The 23,205-nt window shown below is 38.4% G+C and overlaps 1 protein-coding gene across 2 annotated transcripts in view; it reads right to left on the bottom strand.

Moving 5' to 3' along the window:
* Positions 1-4,136, bottom strand: part of LOC126175890 (origin recognition complex subunit 2) — a 99,847-nt gene extending 95,711 nt beyond the window's left edge. The window contains exons 1-2 of one of the 2 annotated variants that reach the window (XM_049922943.1): positions 3,817-4,136; positions 3,492-3,686 (exon numbers count right to left, since the gene is read on the bottom strand). In XM_049922943.1, the coding sequence (XP_049778900.1) occupies positions 3,492-3,686; positions 3,817-3,919 (298 nt within the window). In that variant the 5' untranslated portion in view covers positions 3,920-4,136. Of the gene's footprint in view, positions 1-2,144; positions 2,641-3,491; positions 3,687-3,816 lie in introns of those variants that run through there. The other variant, XM_049922944.1, reaches the window with a different exon arrangement.
* Between the last annotated feature and the right edge of the window lie 19,069 nt (positions 4,137-23,205).

Below are 23,205 nucleotides of genomic sequence, written 5' to 3'. Positions count from 1 at the left end.
GTGGGTTTGGTTTTATTTTTTTTATTATTTTTTTATTATAATATTATCCACACAAATCAAGTTGGCTCACGGGAGTGATCATAAAGGCATTTCCCATTTACGGTTGCTCTCATCAGCAACTGTGCCGAGTGTCAACACGGTCTACGCAAATAATACGCATAGTATGTTTGTTTATGTTTACAGTTGTTTGTGTATATTGACATTGGTGGTGATACAAGTTTTCATGAATTTTGGGGTTTTTCAGTTAGTGTTTCACTGGATGTCATTTTAGATGGATGGGCAAGTGAAGGTTTAGATAATGGATTTTGTGGCTTAGGTGTGTTGATTTTTTGGTACTGTGGGCTTCATTTTAGCTGCCACATAGGTCAAGTGAAATTTGCGAGACCAGATTTTTGAATTATATGTGGGTTCCTGATATCAAGACCTTCGTTTGAGATGCATAGGCCAAATGAAATTTGCGATACTAGTTTTTGTGTTGTGTGTAGGTTCCTGGTATTGAGTGCTCCGGTTCAGCTGTATTAATTAAGCAACATTTACAATACTAATGGTTTCTGTTTTTTGCATTTTTTGCATGGGATGTTGAGAATTTTTTGTTTAGATTAGATTAGATTAATACTAGGTCCATGGATCATGAATACGATATTTCATAGTGATGTGGAATGAGTCAAATTTTCCAATACATGACATAATTAAGTTAATTTAACAACGTAATTAAGTTAATATAACAACTTTTTTTTTCTTAGTTTATATCTAAAAATTCCTCTATGGAGTAGAAGGAGCTGTCATTCAGAAATTCTTTTAATTTCTTCTTAAATACTTGTTGGTTATCTGTCAGACTTTTGATACTATTTGGTAAGTGACCAATGACTTTAGTGGCAGTATAATGCACCCCTTTCTGTGCCAAAGTTAGATTTAATCTTGAATAGTGAAGATCATTCTTTCTCCTAGTATTGTAGTTACGCACATTGCTATTACTTTTGAATTGGGTTTGGTTGCTAATAACAAATTTCATAAGAGAGTATATATATACTGAGAAGCTACTGTGAATATCCCTAGATCCTTAAATAAATGTCTGCAGGATGATCTTGGGTGGACTCCAGCTATTATTCTGATTACACACTTTTGTGCAATAAATACTTTATTCCTCAGTGATGAATTACCCCAAAATATGATGCCATATGCAAGCAATGAGTGAAAATGGGTAGTAAGCTAATTTACTAAGATGTTTATCACCAAAATTTGCAATGACCCTTATTGCATAAGTAGCTGAACTCAAATGTTTCAGCAGATCATCAATGTGTTTCTTCCAATTTAATCTCTCATCAATGGACACACCTATAAATTTTGAATATTCTACCTTAGCTATATGCTTCTGATTAAGGTCTATTTATTAATGGCGTCATACCATTTACTGTACAGAACTGTATACACTGTGTCTTATCAAAATTCAGTGAGAGTCCGTTTACAAGGAACCACTTAGTAATTTTCTGAAAGACATTATTGACAATTTCATCAGTTAATTCTTGTTTGTCAGGTGTGATTACTATATTTGTATCATCAGCAAAGAGAACTAACTTTGCCTCTTCATGAATATCTTTGGCTTGATATCTGGTTTGGAATGGTATCATTATTCTTACTGTTGCATATTTAGTTTGACCCCACTCAATTCCACCTACTTACCACAGCTGTACCGTTAGTTTAATTTTGTTACTGGCATTAAATATTTCGCATGTTACGTTTGTTTGCAGGTATATCCATGGCATTATGGTTGCCATATTGTATACGGTTGAAACAGGTGAACAGGTGTATCTGCCAATTTGATAATGTCACAGGTCAAAGCAGATGAGTGGAATCATAATTTTCAGTATTGAGGCATTTGCAGATTTAAAAAACTTTTAACCAAGTGACCTAAAAGAAATAAAATACACAGTGCAAATGCTATCTAAAATCTGTACAGCAATCAGACTGCAGATGTAAAAGTTAACAAAAATAAAAGGAAGTCAGCAAGAAAAAAGTGAGACAGGGTTGAAAGCTATAAGCTTTTAACAGCAGCTCAATCACGTTTCTATAAGGACTTCTATGCAGAGTAAGCAATATATGACCTCAACAACTTTGCATTAGTAGAACTAAATAATGAAAATTACCTTTTTGGCTGAGCTGACAGCAACACGCACACAACATCATCAGAAAGTTCAGTTCTGCACACTTTGCACTCATAAATATCTTTTGCCACGTCAGTCTGCAGACAGGACTGCTAGTATCCTTTCACTCACTTCTCTCATATGCTATAATCTTCTGGGACATGGTACCAAAAGTGAAAAGAAGTATTTATTCCATGGAAGTACATGACAAGAAAATAGTGCAGATCTCTCTCTATGGTTCACAATGTGAGTTTTATATTTTGCTGCAAAAATCTAGAAAAGGTTTCCAGTGACAATCAGGCATGAAACAGGAAAGCCCCAAACAGTAAAAGAATACCTGCCTAGCCACTCTTCCTGCAATTTATCAGAGTACTTGGACTAAAGACTGCAGATTCCACTTAATCCTAATATCAGATGGATCTTTACTTTGCCAGTATATAGTCAGCTGGTAGTGATCTTTGTAAAGTTACACAACTGCTTTCTTGGAAGTACCAATGTCAGATGAAAACATCCAGCTGAGTGGTACAGGAGAAGCAGCAGCTTTTTTCAAAGTGGTTGTTTTTCTCAAAGCATACATACAGAAACAATAAAAAAAAGCAATACACTAATCATTTCAGTACTCACTTTGTTGCAGAACAGAAGTTAAACTCTACGAGACATCACTGCCCACTGTATCAAAGGCTATCGCCACTTGTTAGTCTAGGGACATTTCATCTCCCTGGAGTAATTTTAGTGCTTAACCATACTGACATTTATATTTGCTTGTGTCCTCTATGTTAAACTGACAGATTCAGATGTTTAATCTACTTTCCGTTAGTACCACTGTCTTATATCTATAGACTAATACTTTGTTCCGCAATATTGTACGCTAAACAAATAATAACTTTTCGTCCAGCTTTCGATGATCATAGCCACATTGGAAGAACAAATCTTTATTGGGGCTAATGAGTTGTTTTGAGACCTTCTTTAATATCCACTTATTACTCTGTATTATTTAAGAGAGGGTTCGGTTAGAAAACTTAATAAGTAAGCTTGCAGCAGCGTAAACATGGGAATGTGAGCACAAAATAAATTTGCAACTATCACGATCACTAAAATCATTTAATCATATAGGTGACCGGTTTCGGGAATTCTCTGTTGTCTTCTAGATCGGATGGCTTCGTCAGAGAATTGCCTAACAGGTCACCTATATAAATAAATGATTCGGCGATCTTGGCAGCTGAAAATTTATTCAGTGTTCACGATACTACAGATTGCCCACGCTGATAATGTCAGAAGTGTACAAACATAGGAATGTTCAAAAGCGCTGACATATTAATACAATAAGTCATTTGTCTATGTTTTATTCACCTCCCTTTGGCGTATCGGACACGACAGAAAGTGCAATTCTGGCGTTATCAACGAACGTATCTTCCTCGTCATCATCTTCATCTTCTTCTACTATTGGTGCGACTCTTGATATACGAGATGACTGTCTCCGCGAAGGTGTTTTCTGTATCTGTGATGGTATTACCTTGTTGTTCCTACTTCGTGTTATCCTCGCCCCTAAAAAAAAAAAAAAAAAAAAAAAAAAAAAAAAAAAAAAAAAAAAAAAAAAAAAATCATGAAAGCTACAATGTCTCACAATGACGAGTATCAGCAATAGTAAATTCAGTGGTGTTCCTATTAATATCACCTTTAGGGTCTTCTATGACTACAGACAGTGGTTTAATAATTGTCTCAACGTCGTCATCTGATATACTTCGTATTTCTATAACACGCTTCTTCAGTTTTTCCATACTTCAAATTAAAATTTCAGTAATTATCTTGTTTCTATTAGTTTACAGCTATTAAATTACTGCACTGAGGAGTTTTCAGGGGATCGCTTTAATGACAATATCAAAATGCCCATTAATAAAGTGAGAATCCCAAATACTTCTTCCCATATCACGCATTATGTACACAATTCTCACAATCCACATCAATTTCCCGCGCTAAACAAAATAATGTCGCACAGAGGCAAATACTATCAAAGATGTAGCCGATTCCACAAGACGCAGAGATCATTGATACAACCGATTACGCTAGTGATCTCTACAAGTACTGAGGTCACTGGATCATGCATAAAGGGAAACTGAAAGGAAAATGAGATATTGCCACATGTAAAAAAACATAATCATCGACTGATTATAGCAATCGCTGTACGTAGATAGACTAGAAAAATTGTAATAACTAACCAATAGAGTTCTCACACCCATATGTACTTCGATTAAAATAACACGTAATTGACGTTTGGTTGAGTAATACGGGTCGGACGGACCCAGTCACAGCTGTTTCTTGGACTACACGTGTCACTGTGCTACGTTTTCTGCAGGCACAAGAAGCAATGGTTTTCCAGATTACACAGGCTTCACAGGGCAGGAGAGGGTCGGGCAAGGCAGTGCTTGCGCAACAGTCGATCAAACGGGCGGATGTTATGTTGTGTTCCAGCTGGACTCCCCTTCCCACTGAACACGATTTCAATCATAAATTTATTTTAATGAAAGTATTCAGTCCAATTATGATGAAAAGAGACGTTAATATTAACGTATACTTGGCAGTAGAGTGTTCTAACCAGCATTGAAATTTAAACCAGAAGTATACAATCTTACTTCCGATTGACTGACAGACTATTCTATTACAAACGTTTTGCAGAACGTGAAGGTACAAGCAAGTTATAAAGACTGCAATATCAGATCACTATAGACTGCTAACAGAAATAACTGGCCACATAGGACATAGTGACTGTATTTTCATGGAAGTAAGATTGAAGAATAAATCGAATAGGAATTTGCTAAATAAAATTCCTGAGACAGAAAACTGGTTGGATATTTCAGCTTCTTGTTTCACTGTTCACATGTGGGAAGTTAGTTAGTTAGTTGCCTGTTCCATTGATCAACCTCACGCTAAACGTTATAATTTGGACAGTGTCAAGTGCATAAGAAATGCATACATGAATCAAGGTCTTTTTTTCTTTAAGCTTAAATTTTTATCGCCTATCCCATTCCCTTAAATTGCATAAAATGCGTATATTATACCCATAGATTTATTTATTCGTATTCAAGAATTAATCTGTGGTATAGAAGGATTTGTCAAGGAGATATGACTTCAAAACTTAAATAACTAAAAAAGAAGGTAATATTGGATTGCTCCTGAAATTAGAAGCGCCAGATATGAACTGAAATTGGTATACAAGGTGTTACAAAAAGGTACGTCCAAACTTCCAGGAAACATTCCTCACACACAAAGGAAGAAAATATGTTATGTAAACATGTGTCCAGAAACGTTTACTTTCCATGTTAGACCCCATTTTATTACTTCTCTTCAAATCACATTAATCATGGAATGGAAACACACAGCAACAGAGCGTACCAGCGTGTCTTCAAACACTTTGTTACAGGAAATGTTCAAAATGTCCTCCGTTAGCGTGGATACATGCATCCACCCTCCATCACATGGAATCACTGATGTGCTGATGCAGCCCTGGAGAATGGCGTATTGTATTACAGCCGTCCACAATACGAGCGCGAAGAGTCTCTACATATGGTACCGGGGTTGCGTAGACAAGAGCTTTCAAATGCCCCCATAAATGAAAGTCAAGAGGGTTGAGGTCAGGAGAGCATGGAGGCCATGGAATTGGTCTGCCTCTACCAATCCATTGGTCACTGAATCTGTTGTTGAGAAGCGTATGAACACTTCAACTGAAATGTGCAGGAGCTCCATCGTGCATGAACCACATGTTGTGTCGTAGTTGTAAAGGCACATGTTCTAGCAGCACAGGTAGAGTATCCTGTATGAAATCATGGTGGTGAATTGAGGAAGTACAGTACATACTGACGAAACTAAAATGAACTCTAACATGAAATTAAGCGTTTCCGGACACATGTCCACATAACATCTTTTCTTTATTTGTGTGTGAGGAATGTTTCCTGAAAGATTGGCCATACCTTTTTGTAACACCCTGTATATCTAAAAAATAAAATTCGAATCAACAAGGAGTTATAGAGTGTTATGAGAAAAGCTACAACAGATTACTGAAGGATTCAAATTCTAGGTACTTCAGCAACTCTATTAAATTTTTGAGAATATCCAAAGACTCTCTGGATTTACAAAAATACAGAAAGGAAAGGCTAATCGAGTATAGGGCATGGAATGACAACTCTAAGAAAGAATGATACTAATTTTTCAAACCCAGTCATCAGTATATAGCAGGGGTTCCCAAACTTTCCCTGATGCAACACTTTCAGGGTCCTAGTACTTTCATGGAACATTTGTTTATTTTGAAGGTTAATAAAATTTTAAAAATGAAAAGTCTTGTTTTATTCTGTGACTACTTCAATATCAAATCATAATTAATACAAAGAAATCATAATGAAATTTAAAGAAACAGTTAATGTCGTCAAAACGTCGAAAAAAACCGTCATATTATTAATAGTTCTTAGCAGAGCACTTATTCACTTCCTGCAGAAAATCGTCTTCCATGGTACCTTTACATCTACATCTATATTACTACTCTACATTTCACACTTAAGTGCCTGGCGGAGGCCACACTAAACCATTTTAACTTTATTTTTCTAATGTTCTATTCTCGAACAGTATGTGGGAAAAACTAACACTTAAATCATTTCAAGTGAGCTGTGATTTCACTTATTTTATTAAAAATATCAAGTCTCCCTAAGTCAGTGAGTGTCAACATAATAGTTTTCTATTCAGACCGGAAAGTTGGAGATTGAAATTTCGTGCAACGATCTCGTCGCAACAAAAAAGCCTTTGAATTGTATGCAAAGTTGCAGTTTACAAAGCCCACAAAGGCAAGGTAAAACTTAACACTTCTGAAGTAACAGAAAGCCTGTTTCCATTCCCAACACATGGGTAAAAAATAAATAATAAATAGTAAACCTTTGAAAACTAAGAACACAGAAGGGCTACTCAGTATATCTTCAAGGGTAATTAAACATTGTGTTCAGTAGATAGTAGGACCATTAACTTTCTAGGTAAACCTAACTCCAGAAGGAGGTACTTCTCCTGAATAATTACAAAAGAGAAAAGTAATTCCATTATATATGGTAGGTAACTAAACTGACCCATTAAACCGTAGGCCCATAACCATGTCTTGCTAAAAATACTGGCTACAGTAATAAAAGACAAGTTATTTAACTTAAAAGAAAGATACAATATTCTAAGTCAGACAAGGCTTGTATATGGGTAATGTAGGTCAACTAACATTTTACGTTTCATTTCAAAGGCATTAAATTAAAAAACAGGAAGTATTTTCTTGACCTTCTAGAGATTGCGATTGTGTTTGTCAAGAAACACTAGTGCAGAAACTTCACCATTATAATGTAAGAAGAAAGTCAGCATATAAGCTATTGTGGAACAGAGAGAGCAAAGTACTGAGGTTACACAGATAATATTGCTTTGGATTTTTTGAAGTCAAGTTTGGAGTACCTTGGGGTTCAGTACTTGAACTATGACTTTACAGACCTTATATACACTACTGGCCATTAAAATTACTACACCACGAAGATTACGTGCTACAGACGCGAAATTTAACCGACAGGAAGAAGATGCTGTGATATGCAAATGATTAGCTTTTCAGAACATTCACGCAAGGTCGGCGCAGGTGGCGACACTTATAACGTGCTGACATGAGGAAAGTTTCCAATTGATTTCTCATACACAAACAGCAGTTGACCGGCGTTGCCTGGTGAAGCGTTGTTGTGATGCCCAGTGTAAGGTGGAGAAATGAGTACCATCACGTTTCCGACTTTGATAAAGGTCGGATTCTAGCCTATCGCGATTGCGGTTTATCGTATCGCGACATTGCTGCTCGCGTTGATCGAGATCCAATGACTGTTAGCAGAATATGGAATTGGTGGGTTCAGGAAGGTAATACGGAATGCGGTATTTTATCCCAACGGCCTTGTATCACTAGCAGTCGAGATGACAGTCATCTTATCTGCATGGCAGTAACGGATCGTGCAGCCACGTCTCAATCCCTGAGTCAACAGATGGGGACGTTTGCAAGACAACAATCATCTGCACGAACAGTTCGACGACGTTTGCAGCAGCATGGACTATCAGCTCGGAGACCATTGCTGCGGTTACCCTTGACACTGCATCACAGACAGGAGCACCTGCGATGGTGTACTCAACGACGAACCTGGGTGCACGAATGGCAACACATCATTTTTTCGGATGAATCCAGGTTCTGTTTACAGCATCATGATGCTCACATCCGTGTTTGGCGACATCGCGGTGAAAGCACATTGGAAGCATGTATTCGTCATCGCCATACTGGCGTATCACCCGGCGTGATGGTATGGGGAGCCATTGGTTACACGTTTCGGTCACCTCTTGTTCGCACTGACAGCACTTTGATCAGTGGACGTTACATTTCAGATGTGTTACGAGCTGTGGCTCTACCCTTCATTCGATCCCTGTGAAACCCTACATTTCAGCAGGATAATGCATGACCGATGTCGCAGGTCCCGTGCGGGCCTTTCTGGATACAGAGGATGTTCGACTGCTGCCCTGGCCAGCACAATCTCCAGATCTCTCACCAATTGAAAACATCTGGTCGATGGTGGCCGAGCAACTGGCTCATCACAATACGCAAGTCACTACTCTTGATGAACTGTGGTATCGTGCTGAAGCTGCATGTGCAGCTGTACCTCTACACGCCATCCAACCTCTGTTTGACTCAATGCCCAGGTGTGCCAAGGCCGTTATTATGGCCAGAGGTGGTTGTTCTGTGTACTGATTTCTCAGGATCTATGCAGCCAAATTGCGTGAAAATGTAATCACATGTCAGTTCTAGTATAATATATTTGTCCAATGAATACCCATTTATCATCTGCATTTCTTCTTGGTGAAGCAATTGTAATGGCCAGTAGTGTATATATGATGTAAATATTGTTGAACAAGACAAAGTCATTAATATATGCTAATGACTCTGCTATTATTACTTGCTGTGTCACAGTTGATGAACTTCAAAAAGCATTTTTTGTAATAAATGGAAGCAAAACAATATACATGCCAGCAGACTACTCCATACTGACAGCTTTAGACTTAGTCTTCGAAACTCAGCCCTACAGCAGGCATACAGTTATAATGTTCTGAGTATGGCATTGAATGGTTACATGACTAGGAAAATCACATAGACAAGATTTGCTAAAAAATTAGCTCTTACGTATTTCTTCTGAGGAAAATTGCTAGTATAGTAAACAAAAAATGTACTTTAGTCTCATATAACCACAACTAATATACTGCAGTATGATTTCCAGTGGAGCTGCAGATGTGCATGAAAAAATTTTAAAGGTTCAAAAGAAATCCATTAAATGTATCTCCTACAAATGCCCATAGAAATAAATTTAAAGATCTTAGAATACTAACTTTCCCACCACTATACATATAAGAAGCCTTTCTTTCGGTAAGTCTTCACCACTAAATCAATTTCAGTGGGGGTATATGTGACGATAATATTAGAAACAGAAATGGTAACCACTTGCAAAGCAAGTATTTAAAACTAATGGATAAAGACATAATTGTTTCATGAAGTGTTCTTTACTATAAGCTCCCACATAACACAAAGAATAGCAAAGTGTTGTCCACCTGAAAAAGTAAATTAAAGCACCACCTGACTCTCATTTCTTATGTGCCTGTATAGAATACTTGTTTTTAATTTATAATAGCAGGCAAGTCTTGCATAAAATAGCTTATAAGGATGCCTGTTACTGCTGTTTTCTGCATGCATGTTCGTTTTCAAATGCACTGGTAGCTGTACCTGCCCATACCTATGGAAAAAGAAATATGATATGAGTATGATGTCGAGAGGTGGTGTGTTGAGTTTCTCTTCGTTCTTTGCAGGGATATCGTTATTCCTATTGTTGCTACAATATTGGCGTGAGCAGTAAATTTTCATTAAATAGTGCCTGACAGTTAAATGTAGTTTCTATGAGTAGGCTTTTCATTTGGGTCCAACCATCTTGATTAGGTTTTTCTATAGTTTTCCCTAATCACTGAGGTGAATACCAGGATAGTTTCTTTGAACAGACTTCATTTCCATATTCTTGTAGCATGTGTTTTGTCATGCACACACACACACACACACACACACACACACACACACACACACACACACACACACACACACATATCTCTATAAGGTAAATCACCTAAAACTTGCACCACATATATTGTGGCAATGGAAAGTGCTGTTTTCAAAGAGTGGATTGATAGTCAGGGGCTCAAATTGTTAACCAATAAGCAGGTTGTAATAACCCTTAGAAAGTTTATTTGTGCAAACACACACTTTTTAAGTGGAACAATGTCTACTGACACAAACAAACTAAAACTAAGGTAAATTAGAATGTCATTTGTGTTTGTTGCATGATCCTAGTATGAGTGGTTTAGGAGACATCGTATTTTGAAAATTTTACACAACGACATTGTATAATACCTGTGGTAGCACACACTAAAAAACATCATAAGTGCATACACAAGATATGTGGATTCTGGGCAGCAATGAAACAACTGACCTTCAAAGGTTGTGTTCGAAATGACCACCAGTAGTGGCAATACACACTTCCAGAGTGATATGGAACGAGTTACATTCATGCTAGCATTTTAGCAGAGATATTCGAACAGGCTGCAGTAATACATCGTTGGTATCACAGGTTCTTCCTAGTCTGCAATGTCTGCTAGTATCAGTGGAAGATGATCAATTAGGAATCTGTGAACGTGTGAATGCAGTGTTCCATCTATGAAACACAGATCTTTGAGCTGATGGTTCACTGTACCATACCACATGTTTACACTCCATGGACGCTGACGTTTCACCTGACAAAGCCAACTGGGATTGTCAACAGACCAAGAGTATATGTTTCAGAGATTTATCTGCCCATGACTGTGGAATGTGGCTTCATCACTAAACAATATACGTGATTCATCTGGAGTGCAGAAGTTAACATGATTCTCCTAATCGTTTCCATGCACCTGTTTATGGAGAGAGTGTGGTGTTACCGCCAGACACCACACTTGCTAGGTGGTAGCCTTTAAATCGGCCGCGGTCCGTTAGTATACGTCGGACCCGCGTGTCGCCACTGTCAGTGATTGCAGACCGAGCGCCGACACACGGCAGGTCTAGAGAGTCTTCCTAGCACTCGCCCCAGTTGTACAGCTGACTTTGCTAGCGATGGTTCACTGACAAAATACGCTCTCATTTGCCGAGACGATAGTTAGCATAGCCTTCAGCTACGTCATTTGCTACGACTAGCAAGGCGCCATTACCAGTTACTATTCATGCTGTAAAACATGTACCGTCAAGAGCGATAATGGATTAAAGTTAAGTATTCTACCAGTTACCTCCTTTTTTTCTGAAGTCTAAAGTCCTTGTCCTGTTCCAGACCCCACGCCAGCCTGCGTGAGCTTAAACACGTGCCTTTCGGCTTCCTCCTAGTGGATTGGCTGTCTTGCCAGTCCACAACAGAGAGAAGTGATAGAGATGGAATCTGTGTCGATGGAGAACGTGTAGGACACTTGCATGACTCGTGCGACTTCCTCATGCGCTTTTGCAGGATGTAAAGTGCTGATCAACTACAACAGCAGCAAGAACTTGCATTTCCCTATCTCCTGTCGTCATTTGTTTCCTCCTGTCACGCTGTCTATATATCATGTAACCACTGTCACGTAACTGGTTGGAGAGGTTGATAAATAATTGCCAAGACAGTTGACATCTATTGTCACATACACCGCACAAGAATGAACTGCCGGCCGGGGTGGCCGAGCGACTCTAGGCGCTACAGTCTGGAACCGCGCGACCACTACGGTCGCAGGTTCGAATCCTACATCGGGCATGGGTGTGTTAGTTAGGTTTAAGTAGTTCTAAGTTCTAGGGGACTGATGACCTCAGAAGTTAAGTCCCATAGTGCTAAGAGCCATTTGAACCATTTGAAGAATGAACTACATGCTTTCCTCACTCTCCATGTACCATGAACACGTTGACTTTTTCTGCATTGATAAACCCCATCATCCACTCACGACCCACTGCCTGAATTGTCGCACAACTGAGCAGCAAATCGTAGTGCACTCAAGGATCACACAAGCACAGTGTAAGCAAACATAGCAACATCATAACTAGCAACTACACAGTTTGAATGGCAGAAAAAAGTGTTGGTGGGGAAACTTTTCAAAATACGATAACTTGTAAACAACTCGCACTAGAATCCTGCAGCAAACACAATTGAAATTCTAATAAACCATACGTTTAGTTATTTAGTGTCAGTAGACATAGTTCCATTTAAAAAAGTTTATGTTTTCACAAAAATACACTTTGTAAGTATTACAATCTGTTTTTTGGCTACCAATACAAGGCCCTAACTATCAATCCATTCTATGCAAACCACACATCAATAGCAGTTTCCATTTCCACAATATCTAGGTACAAGGTTTAGGTAATTCACACTGTGTATACAGGGTGTAATGGATATAAGTGCAGATATTTCTATTGGTGACGGAGGATGGTGTACTGAACAACATTACATTAGTATTTATCTCATTTGCAGACTAACTGCTATAGCTATTAGCAGTAGTATGTTTTTAGGGTGGCTGGTGTCTCAAAGTTTCAATAGCAAGCAATTAATGCTTAATTTCCTCTGGGGTGGAGATCAGGTGTTGGAGCGTGACATGTGGATGTAAAATGGTTGGTCTGTACCAAAACGTGTAGTCCACTTAGTGGTGCTTTTGGGACCATACAAAGGACATCAGGTAGTAAATCATGTGACGTGTTTGTGGCTATACTGTTTGACACACAGAAAAACAATCAACACACTGATACCTGTACATGTTAAAGTACCACATATAAAAATAACTGTGCTATATATATACAGGGTGTGTCTACCTTGGAGTTGTCAGGCACTCTGTCTCTGGTGTTTTGGCAGATATTTGCAAACATTTCGGTTTTGTCGCGTGTGGATGGAGTCAGCCCAAACAAATACAGCTCATTGTGTCATCCATACGATGCCCACTGTCAACAGAATGCGTCGATTTATTCCCCTTTACAAACAAAGCGATTATAAAACGAAATTTTATGAGCTCATTGAGCTCATCCTATTATGCTGTCCATGATTAGTCTAGTGTGACGTTCATTTTATAGATATCTGTTAATACAGACAGTAAAATATGAGGAATAACCAGTGCTCTTGTAGTGACTCATGTGCTGCACTGCCCCATGCTGTCTGCTACCACCATGCAGTAGCATTACTCAGTTGTTGGTGCAGTACTGGTAACTCTTCCTTTTTTACTGCACCTATTAATACTTATGAGTGATACAAATATCGCACAAGACTAGTATGAGACCGCTCTATCGAATGGGCATTTAAAATTTTGTTTTAAAAATCATTTTGTTTGTAAAGGGACACAAACCAATAACATCTGTTGACACTAGATATCGTATGTGATGAATTGAGTAGTATTTATTTGGGCCAACTCAATCTTCAACTGTGGAAACGAAATTGCATCTATTTGCTGAAACACTGTAGAAAATGTGCTTGACAATACTTAGCTCCATGTAAGAATAATATATGGTGCTTTTTCACAATCTTCTTGTAGACATCTGTTTAAGGAGTTGAGCGTTCTGACTACTGCATCACAGTATTTTTATTCCATCTTGAAGTTCATAGTAAATAACTCAGTGCAGCTCCAAACGGATAATGATACACATAGTTACAATACTAGAAGGAAAAATGACGTTCATTATTCCACATTAAGGGGGGTAGGACGTCAAACGAGCCGACTTGGAGCAGGAGAGGCACCACAGGACATTTAAATTTCCACTGTCTATACTTTTACAAGTAAATTCATAAAACTTTGTCAGCATGATCATGAAGGATTCAGGATTCGCACTCGTAGCAGCGGAAGTTCAAAAACATAACAAAACAATTTTTTTAGATATGAAATTTCATCATTTTTTCACTTACTATTCGCTGCATTTGTTGCTATAGGTACACTTTTCTTCATAAGTAAGAGAGACTGTTCTATGAATTTTGCACAACGTACAAACCACACTTACAGGTTCCTAAAACTCTAGAATCTATTTAGTTTATGAAAAAATGAATGAGCTGTTACGTTTTAAACTTTATGTTTAGAAAAAAATCCAATTTTGTAGTTAATTATCTCAATTTTTACCACAGTTTTTAATTGCTTTGGAAAATTCTAGAGTTTCATACACCTGTATGTATGGTTTGTATGCTTTGCAAAATTCATCAAAGAATTTCTCTTACTTGTGAAGAAAAATGTACCTATAGCAACAAATGCAGCCAATAGTAAGTGAAAAAAATGATGAAATTTCATATCTAAAAAAATTTATTTTGTTATGTTTTTGCACTTCTACTGCTATGAGTGTGAATCCTGAATCCTTCCTGGTCATGCTGACAAAGTTTTATGAATTTATTTGTAAAAGTATAGTCAGTATAAAATAAAATGTCCTGTGGTGCCTCTACTGCTCCAAGTCGGCCTGTTTGACGTCCTACCCCCTTAAGGTTCCTTTTAGCACAAAAAGCAATGCAGAACGCTGCATCTGAAATTGTTGATAAGTTACACAGTGAAATGAAATGTTTGACAGACAACAAAGAGAGATATGAAAACTAAATGAAAACGTTTCTCCTTGGAAACTCGTATTCCAGAAAAGAATTTCTGTTACTGTAATATGTAAAAGGACATGGGTAGGAATTATTAACTTCCATCTGTACATTTAATAAAATAGCTGTTACCTAGGGCAGCACTCACATGCCAGTAGATTTGATTTATTAGAGTCGACACACTTGACTAAATAACATTAAGTAAAAAACATTTAGTTCCACTAACTATATTTGCACTTCCAGGTAAAATACAACCAACACAACAACCAAGCAACATTACACACATAAAATTTAGAGTGTACAATAGCATCAGAGAGGTCTATTATATATCAGATGATGCACTTTGCCGCCATCTCACACGAAATATATTGTTCACACAATTCCAACACCCCCCTCTGAACATATTTTTGTGGCTTGCCTTCATGAGATAAACCAAATAGCCACACAATCCTTTCAAACTTCTCTTTGTCCAAAGATTTTGTCAGAAGGTCAGCCAACATGTCTTCTGTGTGCAGGTAGTCCACAGTGATGTTCTGTCGCTGTATGTGATCTCAAATAAAATGGTGCCTTATATCAATATGTTTTGTCCTAGCACTAATGACATCATTCTTAGCTAGGTTAATGGCTGCTTTGTTGTTACAGAAGATCGTTATTGGTTCCAATATTGAATTGGGTTCTATTTCACACATTAATGTTCTTAACCGCTATACTTCCTGTATGGTGTAAGATAGTGCCATGTACTCAGCCCCTATGGTACTCAATGCAACAGTTTTTTTTACTTTTGACAGGACCATCAAATGAGGCCGCCCATTAATTTAAAGCAGCAGCCAGTTGTGGAGTGCCTATCTCCCAATCCATTCAACCAGTCTGCATCGCTGTAGCCTTCTAGTCTTGCATTACCTTCTCTGTGGTATCTTAATTCGTGGTTTGATGTTACTCTTAGATATCGGAATATGCTTCTCACAGCTTTCCAGTGTTTTACCTTTGGGTTTCTGCAATATCTGCTCACTGCATTGGTGGCAAAAGCAATGTCAGGTCGTGACATTTGAGACAAATATGTCAGACTCCGTAATGCTTCTAAATATGGAACAATCTTAGCACAGTCCACATCTATCTCATTTATATTTAACTACACCCCTACTTCCATTGGAGTACTTACGGTTTTACAATCACTCATGCCAAATTTCTTTAAGATTTTGTTTCTGTATATGATTATTGATTTATGCACAATTCTTGTCCCTCTTCATCCTTAGTGATATGCATACCTAAATAACGTTTAACTTCTCCCAAATCATGCACCTTAAACTTGATTTGCAGCTGTTTCTTAAAAATTCTCATTTGGCGTTCGTTTTGAGTCAGGATAAAGAAGTCGTCCACCCATATTGCCATTATTATAATCTCTTCACTTCCCCTTTTATAGAACATACTGGGATCTGCCTTCGATTGCTTCATATTCATATTTATTAGAATTTTATGTAGACATCGATTCCAGCAATGTTCACTCTTTTTAAGTCCATAAATACTGTTTCGCCAACGCCAAATCTTGTCCCTTTCCGATCTGGTTTTCGTGACTTCTCTTGGTGAAATGGCATATATCTCCTTCTCCAATTTCCCATTTAAATGCTGTTTTTACATCCATATGGTGAATTGTTAAATTTCGTTTTGCTGAAAGGCTAAAAGATAATGCAATGAGGCATACTTGACTACAGGTGAAAAAGTTTCTTTGTTTTTGCAAATATCTTTTTATTACAAGTCGCGCTTTATATCTTGGTGATGAATTTTCAGGGCTCTTCAAAGTGAATACCCATCTTGCCTCTAATGGTTTCTTATCTGCTGGCATATTTACCCATTCAAAGCTTTCGTTATGAGATAAATTTTCCAATTCCCTCTCCATCGCTTCTTTCAATTCTTGAGAGTTCATGCTACTCATTGCTTCTTCTGCTGTTGCTGGCTCATCATTAAAAGACTTGGCCGCATACATCTCAAAATCTGGATATTCTTTTGGTTTTGGTACACGAAAAGAACGCCTTACATTGTTCTCTTCATTTTCTTCGTCCTCAGACTCCTTGTAATCATAAATAGTCTCCATTTTTCTTTGACTATGCTCTTCCTTTTTTCACTTTCTCTTTCTTCACATAAGGTTTCAATCTCGGAACTAGGTGCAGCCAACTTAGCAGTCTTGCTCTCATCAGAGTCCTTTTTATTTTCAAAGAATGCTACATTTCTGCTTGTAACTACCCTTTTATTCAATGGATCCATTAATGGGTAGCACTTTGAATTCTCACAATAGCCTACAAAAATATACTTTTTACCTTTTGGGTCCCATTTTCCTCTTAGCCATTTTGGAATGTGCGCCGTTGCATCACACCCAAAAACCCTTAAATTGCTTAGGTCAGGTTTCTTTCCTAACTATAACTCATAGGGGGTTTTATTCTTTAATGCTTTTGTAGATGATCTATTGTTCAAATATACGGTCGTTGACACCGCCTCTGCCCAAAAATCTTTTGATAATCCAACATCAGTTATCATGCATGATCCTTGCTTTTTCTACAATGGTCCTATTAGCCCTCTCAGCAACCCCATTTGGGGATGGGCTGTACCTTTTAGTAGTTTGATGCCTAATTCCCATTTTTACCAAAGTGTCTTCAGTTTCTGGTAATTATATTCTCTCCTGTTATCAGACCTAATGATCTTAATCTTGTTTCCCATCCACCTTTCGACCATATTAAGATATTCCTCAAAAATATCACTCGTTTGGTCTTTGGAACTAAGAAAACAAACATGAGTATATCATGAATAAACGTAAGAAAATAACAACTCTCACCTATGGATTCGCACTCCATTGGGCTACATACATCTGTATGGATTAACTGTAAGACCTCTGTAGATTTACTTTTACAAATCTTACAATGTAGCCTCGTTTGTTTCCTTTTTATGCATATCTCACAAGGGTCCTTGTATACACTATAATTCTGTATTCCTTTTCCCATATCCCTTATTAAAGACATACTCTTTCTATTTAGGTGTCCAATACTGTGGTGCCATAAAAAACCTTCCTCTGAGTATACTGAATAACAAACTTTTCTATGTTTATTGTCAGTGGTATCCAACTTAAAAATAACCCTTTTGTTACTTGCAGTACTTATAACTTCACTGTTTTCATTGATTACTCTTGCTCTGTGCATGCGAAAAATGACTGTATTTCCCTTCTTGACAACATCCCTACAGACAGTAGGTAGTCGCAACATTTTTTACATAATGAACATCATGTGCTGTAACTGTATCGGGTTCACCATTTACACTTGCATGTAGGTCTAGTTCCCCAGCCAAATGACACTGGAGCTTGTTGCCATCAACAGTAGATATTGCCATATGAGCCTTATCTTTAAAATCATAAAGAAGGGATTTGTCTTTAACAATATGCACAGATGCACCTCTGTCTAAAATCTATTCCAGTTGACAATTACCCACATCTCCAACAGAATAGAAACATGAGAGTGCCTTACCTTTATTATTGGTCCTTCTCTCTGGGCTATCAGAAATATACCGCTTTTGCTGCATGTCTGATGTGGGGTTTACTTTTTCCCTGCACTGAGATGCTTCTAACATCTATAGCACCTCAATGATTTCTTCTTTTTGTTTTTTGAATAAAGAGCAGATGCAGTTTCCTTCTCCAATATATGACAACTTGAAGTACTCTTTAGATCCTGCAGGATTTTCATTTTAACACTGTCGCCCGTGACTGTTATATCTGAGCTTTCCAGCCCCATAATCATAGGCGCATACATTTGGGGCAGTCCTGCCAACAGTACTGTCCCTATCCTTTCGTCAACACTCTCAAGCCCAATGTTTCTCAATCGGTTCGACATGACTATTAATTTGTTGGCGTTTTCGTCTACACTCTTGGATTTGTCCAGCTGAGTGGTAATTAACTTATGCAATAGTTCTACTTTCCTTGTAAGACCTCCATTCTCAAATGCACTTCGTAATTTGTCCCAGACTTCTTTTGCTGTCGCAGCTTTTTCAACGTGAACATAATTCACTGAGTCAACCAGTAATATCAACTTTGATTTTGCTTTCCTATCCTTACTTGAATAATTCTGATTTGTGGATTTCATTGTCCATCCACCACAGCTCATAGGTCGTCCAAACATAAATATGCTTCTACTGCAAATTTCCACGTTGCACAGTGTTTGCAGCCCATAAGTCTTTTAATCTGCAGAATTTGTGATGCGTTCATTTTAATGGCAACTTTGACCTTTTTCTTAGAAGTAAATAATAGTACCGCAGAATAATACAAAAGAGCTGCTTTCGTCTCGTGAGGATAACTCGTACTTCATGCAAGTGCACTACTTGGAAATATTCCAATACTTTGTCACTATTATATTATGTATATACTTATTCCAAATGCATCGCTGGGCCCATAACCTATTAGAGTCGACACAGTTGAATAAATAATAGTGAGTAAAAGACATTTGGTGCCAGTAACTATATTTGCACTTCCAGGTAAAATACATCAAACACTATAAACAACAAAGCAACATTACATTTCACACATGAAACTAAAAGCATACAACAGCACCAGAGAGGGCTGTTTATTCCACATGATGCACTTTGTCGCCGTTTCACACAGGAAATATATTGTTGACACAATTACAAAAGTTTTGATGATTGTCAGGGAGTAAGTAACCTATTGTACATATAACATCAGCTGTTCTTACTTGTGTGTCTGTTTGGGTAAGTATTAGCTCATTATGTGTGCCCCACTCTCCCCCCCCCCCCCTTCCTCCCAAGCTGTCCCAATGCATGGAGCACCAGCATGTGTGCAGCCCTGCTAAAAGCATTTCGTACAGAGGGGCAAGGGCAGGTGCGTGCCTCTACACATTGTTCTACTGAAGTAGCTGTACATTATACAATGTGTACATTATGCAACAAATAGTGTGGAAGTATGCATTAAACACACTGAAGATTGTATAAGATTTGTATTAATTAATTTGAAGTGTAATATGTAGCATGTACCAACCCAAAAACGGATGTTCATAAATGTGATGAAGATCGAAAGTCAAAGTGTAAGTAGCTTTATCAAAGAGTAAATATTTTTCACTAATTCATGTAACATTCTTCACATCAATAAATATCTTGTACTACATACTTTCTAAAGCTGACTATGTTCCTCTTTAGGGTTCAATCTATATCCATACTAAATGTCATAGAATTGATGATGTTAGTAATGATAAAACTTTCAATTACGATATCTTTTTACCAGTGATCCGTTTGTGTTGAAATAAAAGACGATAAGTTAATCAAGAGCAGGATCATTTCGCCTATCAATGTAGTCACTACACCTCCAAGACACTTACCGTGTTTTACAGGAGACCTTCAGACTATTCCACAGCCAGTATTAACTTCTGGGTAAGTGGGAGACGCTTTACTTCATATACAGCCCACACATGGTTCGCTGTCAAGCTGCATCGCGCCCTCCGCGCCATCTACTAAATTCGTCGCACCATCACATATGCTGCAACACCCTGATCATTGGTTCCGACATATTGACCTCTCCTTTGAGACCTATGGCACTTTAGATGACAACACGCAATTCATTGGAATGTCTCCTGAATATAAATATAAACAAGAACAGTGTATTTCACCAAGTGTGCCAAGTTGCAAACATCTGCTTTCAACAAGTGCTACAAGGTGAAACTACGAGGGAGGACCCAATAATAACCGCAATTTCTTTCTAGAAAGCGTATACTTTATTGTTTTCAAATACAACCTTAATCTCCTTCGAAGTACTCTTCATTAGAATTAATACAATTGTCCAAACGTTCATTCCAGTGTTCGAAGCACCTTTTAAATTTGTCCTCTTTGATACTAGCACTTTCATGACATTGCGTTTTACGTCTTCCGCATCCACAAACCACTTCCCTCTCAAGTCTCTTTTCATCCTCTGGAATAGGATGAAGTCCAAGGGTGCTAAATCCGGCGAATAGGGCGCGTGGGTCAAGGTAGTCGTCTTCGTTGAGGCCAAAAACTGGCGAACGCTGAGAGACGTGTGAGCGGGAGCGTTGTCGTGATGCAGGAACCACACGCCAGAATCCCACAAAGCCCGACGTTTTGGCGACAAACTTCTGCGAAGCCGTTTCATAACCTCCAAATAGAATTGTTGGTTTACTGTCTGGTTTTCAGGGACAAATTCAGAGTGTACGATCCCTTTGATGTCAAAAAAAAAAAAGATCAACATCGTTTTCACATTCGATTTCACATGTCGAGCTTTTTTTGGTAGAGGTGAGCCAGGAGACTTCCATCGTGTTGACTGTTGTTTACTTTCTGGATCATACCCATAGCACCATGACTCATCACCTGTAATGATTTTGTTAAAAAAAGTGGATCATCTTTGAACGCATTCTTCATTTCGAGACAGGCTTGAACGCGACGATCCCTTTTATCTCCGGTAAGAAGCTTCGGCACGAATTTTGCTTCCTCTCTTCGCATCCCCAAATCGATGGTCAAGATGCGCTGAATTGAGCTCCAGGACAACCCGGACAAGTTCTCGAGTTGGTCGATTGTCCTGTGTCGATCTTCACTGATGAGATGACGGATTTTGTCGATGTTGTCTTCGCTTCGAGCAGTTGAAGGTCGATCGAAATGGGGCTGATCTTCAACCACAATTTCTCCTTTCTTAAACCGAGAAAACCATCCGTACACTTGCGTTTTACTAAGAGCATGGTCTTTATAGGCTGTCTGAATCATAGCAACAGTTTCTGCTGCGTTCTTGCCGAGCGAGAAACAAAACTTCACTGTCGCACGTTGTTCGTAAGAACTAGCCATTTCCTCGTGTCACATCTGCACTGTACGTACACTCAAAGAACTGCCAAAGAAACCACACTTCTCGCTGTTGGGTGACGCCACGTGGCAGAATGACTCACCAGAGTTCCTACTACAACCCTCTGGAAGCGCAACCTGCTACTACAAGTACACGATGTGCAGCATTACGATTCCTGTTACTTTTGGGTCTCCCCTCGTATTTGTGGAAATGCACCATCTACTCCTGGCATCATCTACAATCACTGTTTTCCTCAACTGAGATTTTTGACGCCACTTTCAAAGAGATTTGGACAAGTCAGTTAACATTTGCGGTGAAACACACAGCAATTCCCCATACCTTCTCACCTTTTGACTCGCAATTACTGATCGTGAATTAAATTTATCATGCTCTATCCTCAAGGAGACAAGTGAGCCCTCACAAATTGAACCAGTATGGTTGTGGATGCCACTGCTAAGTCGCAGCAGCTCTCACTTCAAAACAACTGAATTCACTACGCTCTTCAGCAGCAACTCAGAGGAGCTCCAGACATTTCTTGCAGCACTCAGCTTACCAGATGGCACACTGCATTAGGTAACGTCATCCAGCATGCAAAACCCTTTAAAAACAGTCTTGATCACAGCTGATATAACTTATGACCGGTTTTGGTCTTTTATTTACTGGCCATTGTCAGACTTTCCACTGTAGCCTAGTAACAATGCAAAAGAGCTGTATTACAGAAGTCAATGATGTAAAAGTGTACTCTAAAACGATGTATCATTACCCATCTGGATGATGGCGATGGCGCCTGATCTGCTGTGGAGACTTCAGTCACTGTAACTGATTCTGATGGCTGAGTCTTCATTTATAAATATTTTTCTTTTATATTTAACTAATCAAAAAAGGAGTTTGTATTCATGTTTGGTTGATGATCTATGCTACAGCCAGCCTCATAAAATGCATTAAAATTTAGTGCAGTTCATTAACTGAGCTCCAGGGTGTAGTCTGGAGGAAGTAATTAGCACTATAAGATAGATAATTCTGTAGCTACTCTATTTGTTCGTAATAAAACCAAATGTATGGCGTATTAATACGAAACTTATGTAAGTTGTTCCCCATTGGCTGATGGCGATGCCTTAGGTTGTGGAGTGCACTCTCTCTACCCTATATAACTCATGGCTTCTCGGCCATCAGCATCAGTTACTGAGGACTTCACAGCGGGTCTGGCGCCATCGTCGTAATCCAGCTGGGTAATGACGCATTGTTTTAGAATTTACTTTTACATCATTGATTTCTCTATGTGATATAGCACTTTTAGATTGTTATTACAGTGCAAATGGTGATGATGGCCAGTAATTAAAAGGCCGAAACTGGTCGGAAGTTAACATCAGCTGCGATCAAGACCATTTTTAAACAATTTTATGACAATAAAGATCGCTATTCTCCAACAATGTTATGTAAAATTATGAATGCCAAACTCTGTTGGTATCATTCAGTCTTTGAACAGTTGATGCACAAAAACATACAGCTGTGTGATTAGGCAATTGGGGGCAGCAATCGGAATTAGGCATTACCAATAGCTCCGCTGTACAGTGCCTACCTACTA

This window comes from Schistocerca cancellata, chromosome 3 (genome assembly GCF_023864275.1).
Source record: "Schistocerca cancellata isolate TAMUIC-IGC-003103 chromosome 3, iqSchCanc2.1, whole genome shotgun sequence".
Lineage (NCBI taxonomy): Eukaryota > Metazoa > Arthropoda > Insecta > Orthoptera > Acrididae > Schistocerca > Schistocerca cancellata.
The sequence above is the reverse complement of the archived record's forward strand: the minus strand, read 5'-3'. Positions and strand labels throughout refer to the sequence as shown.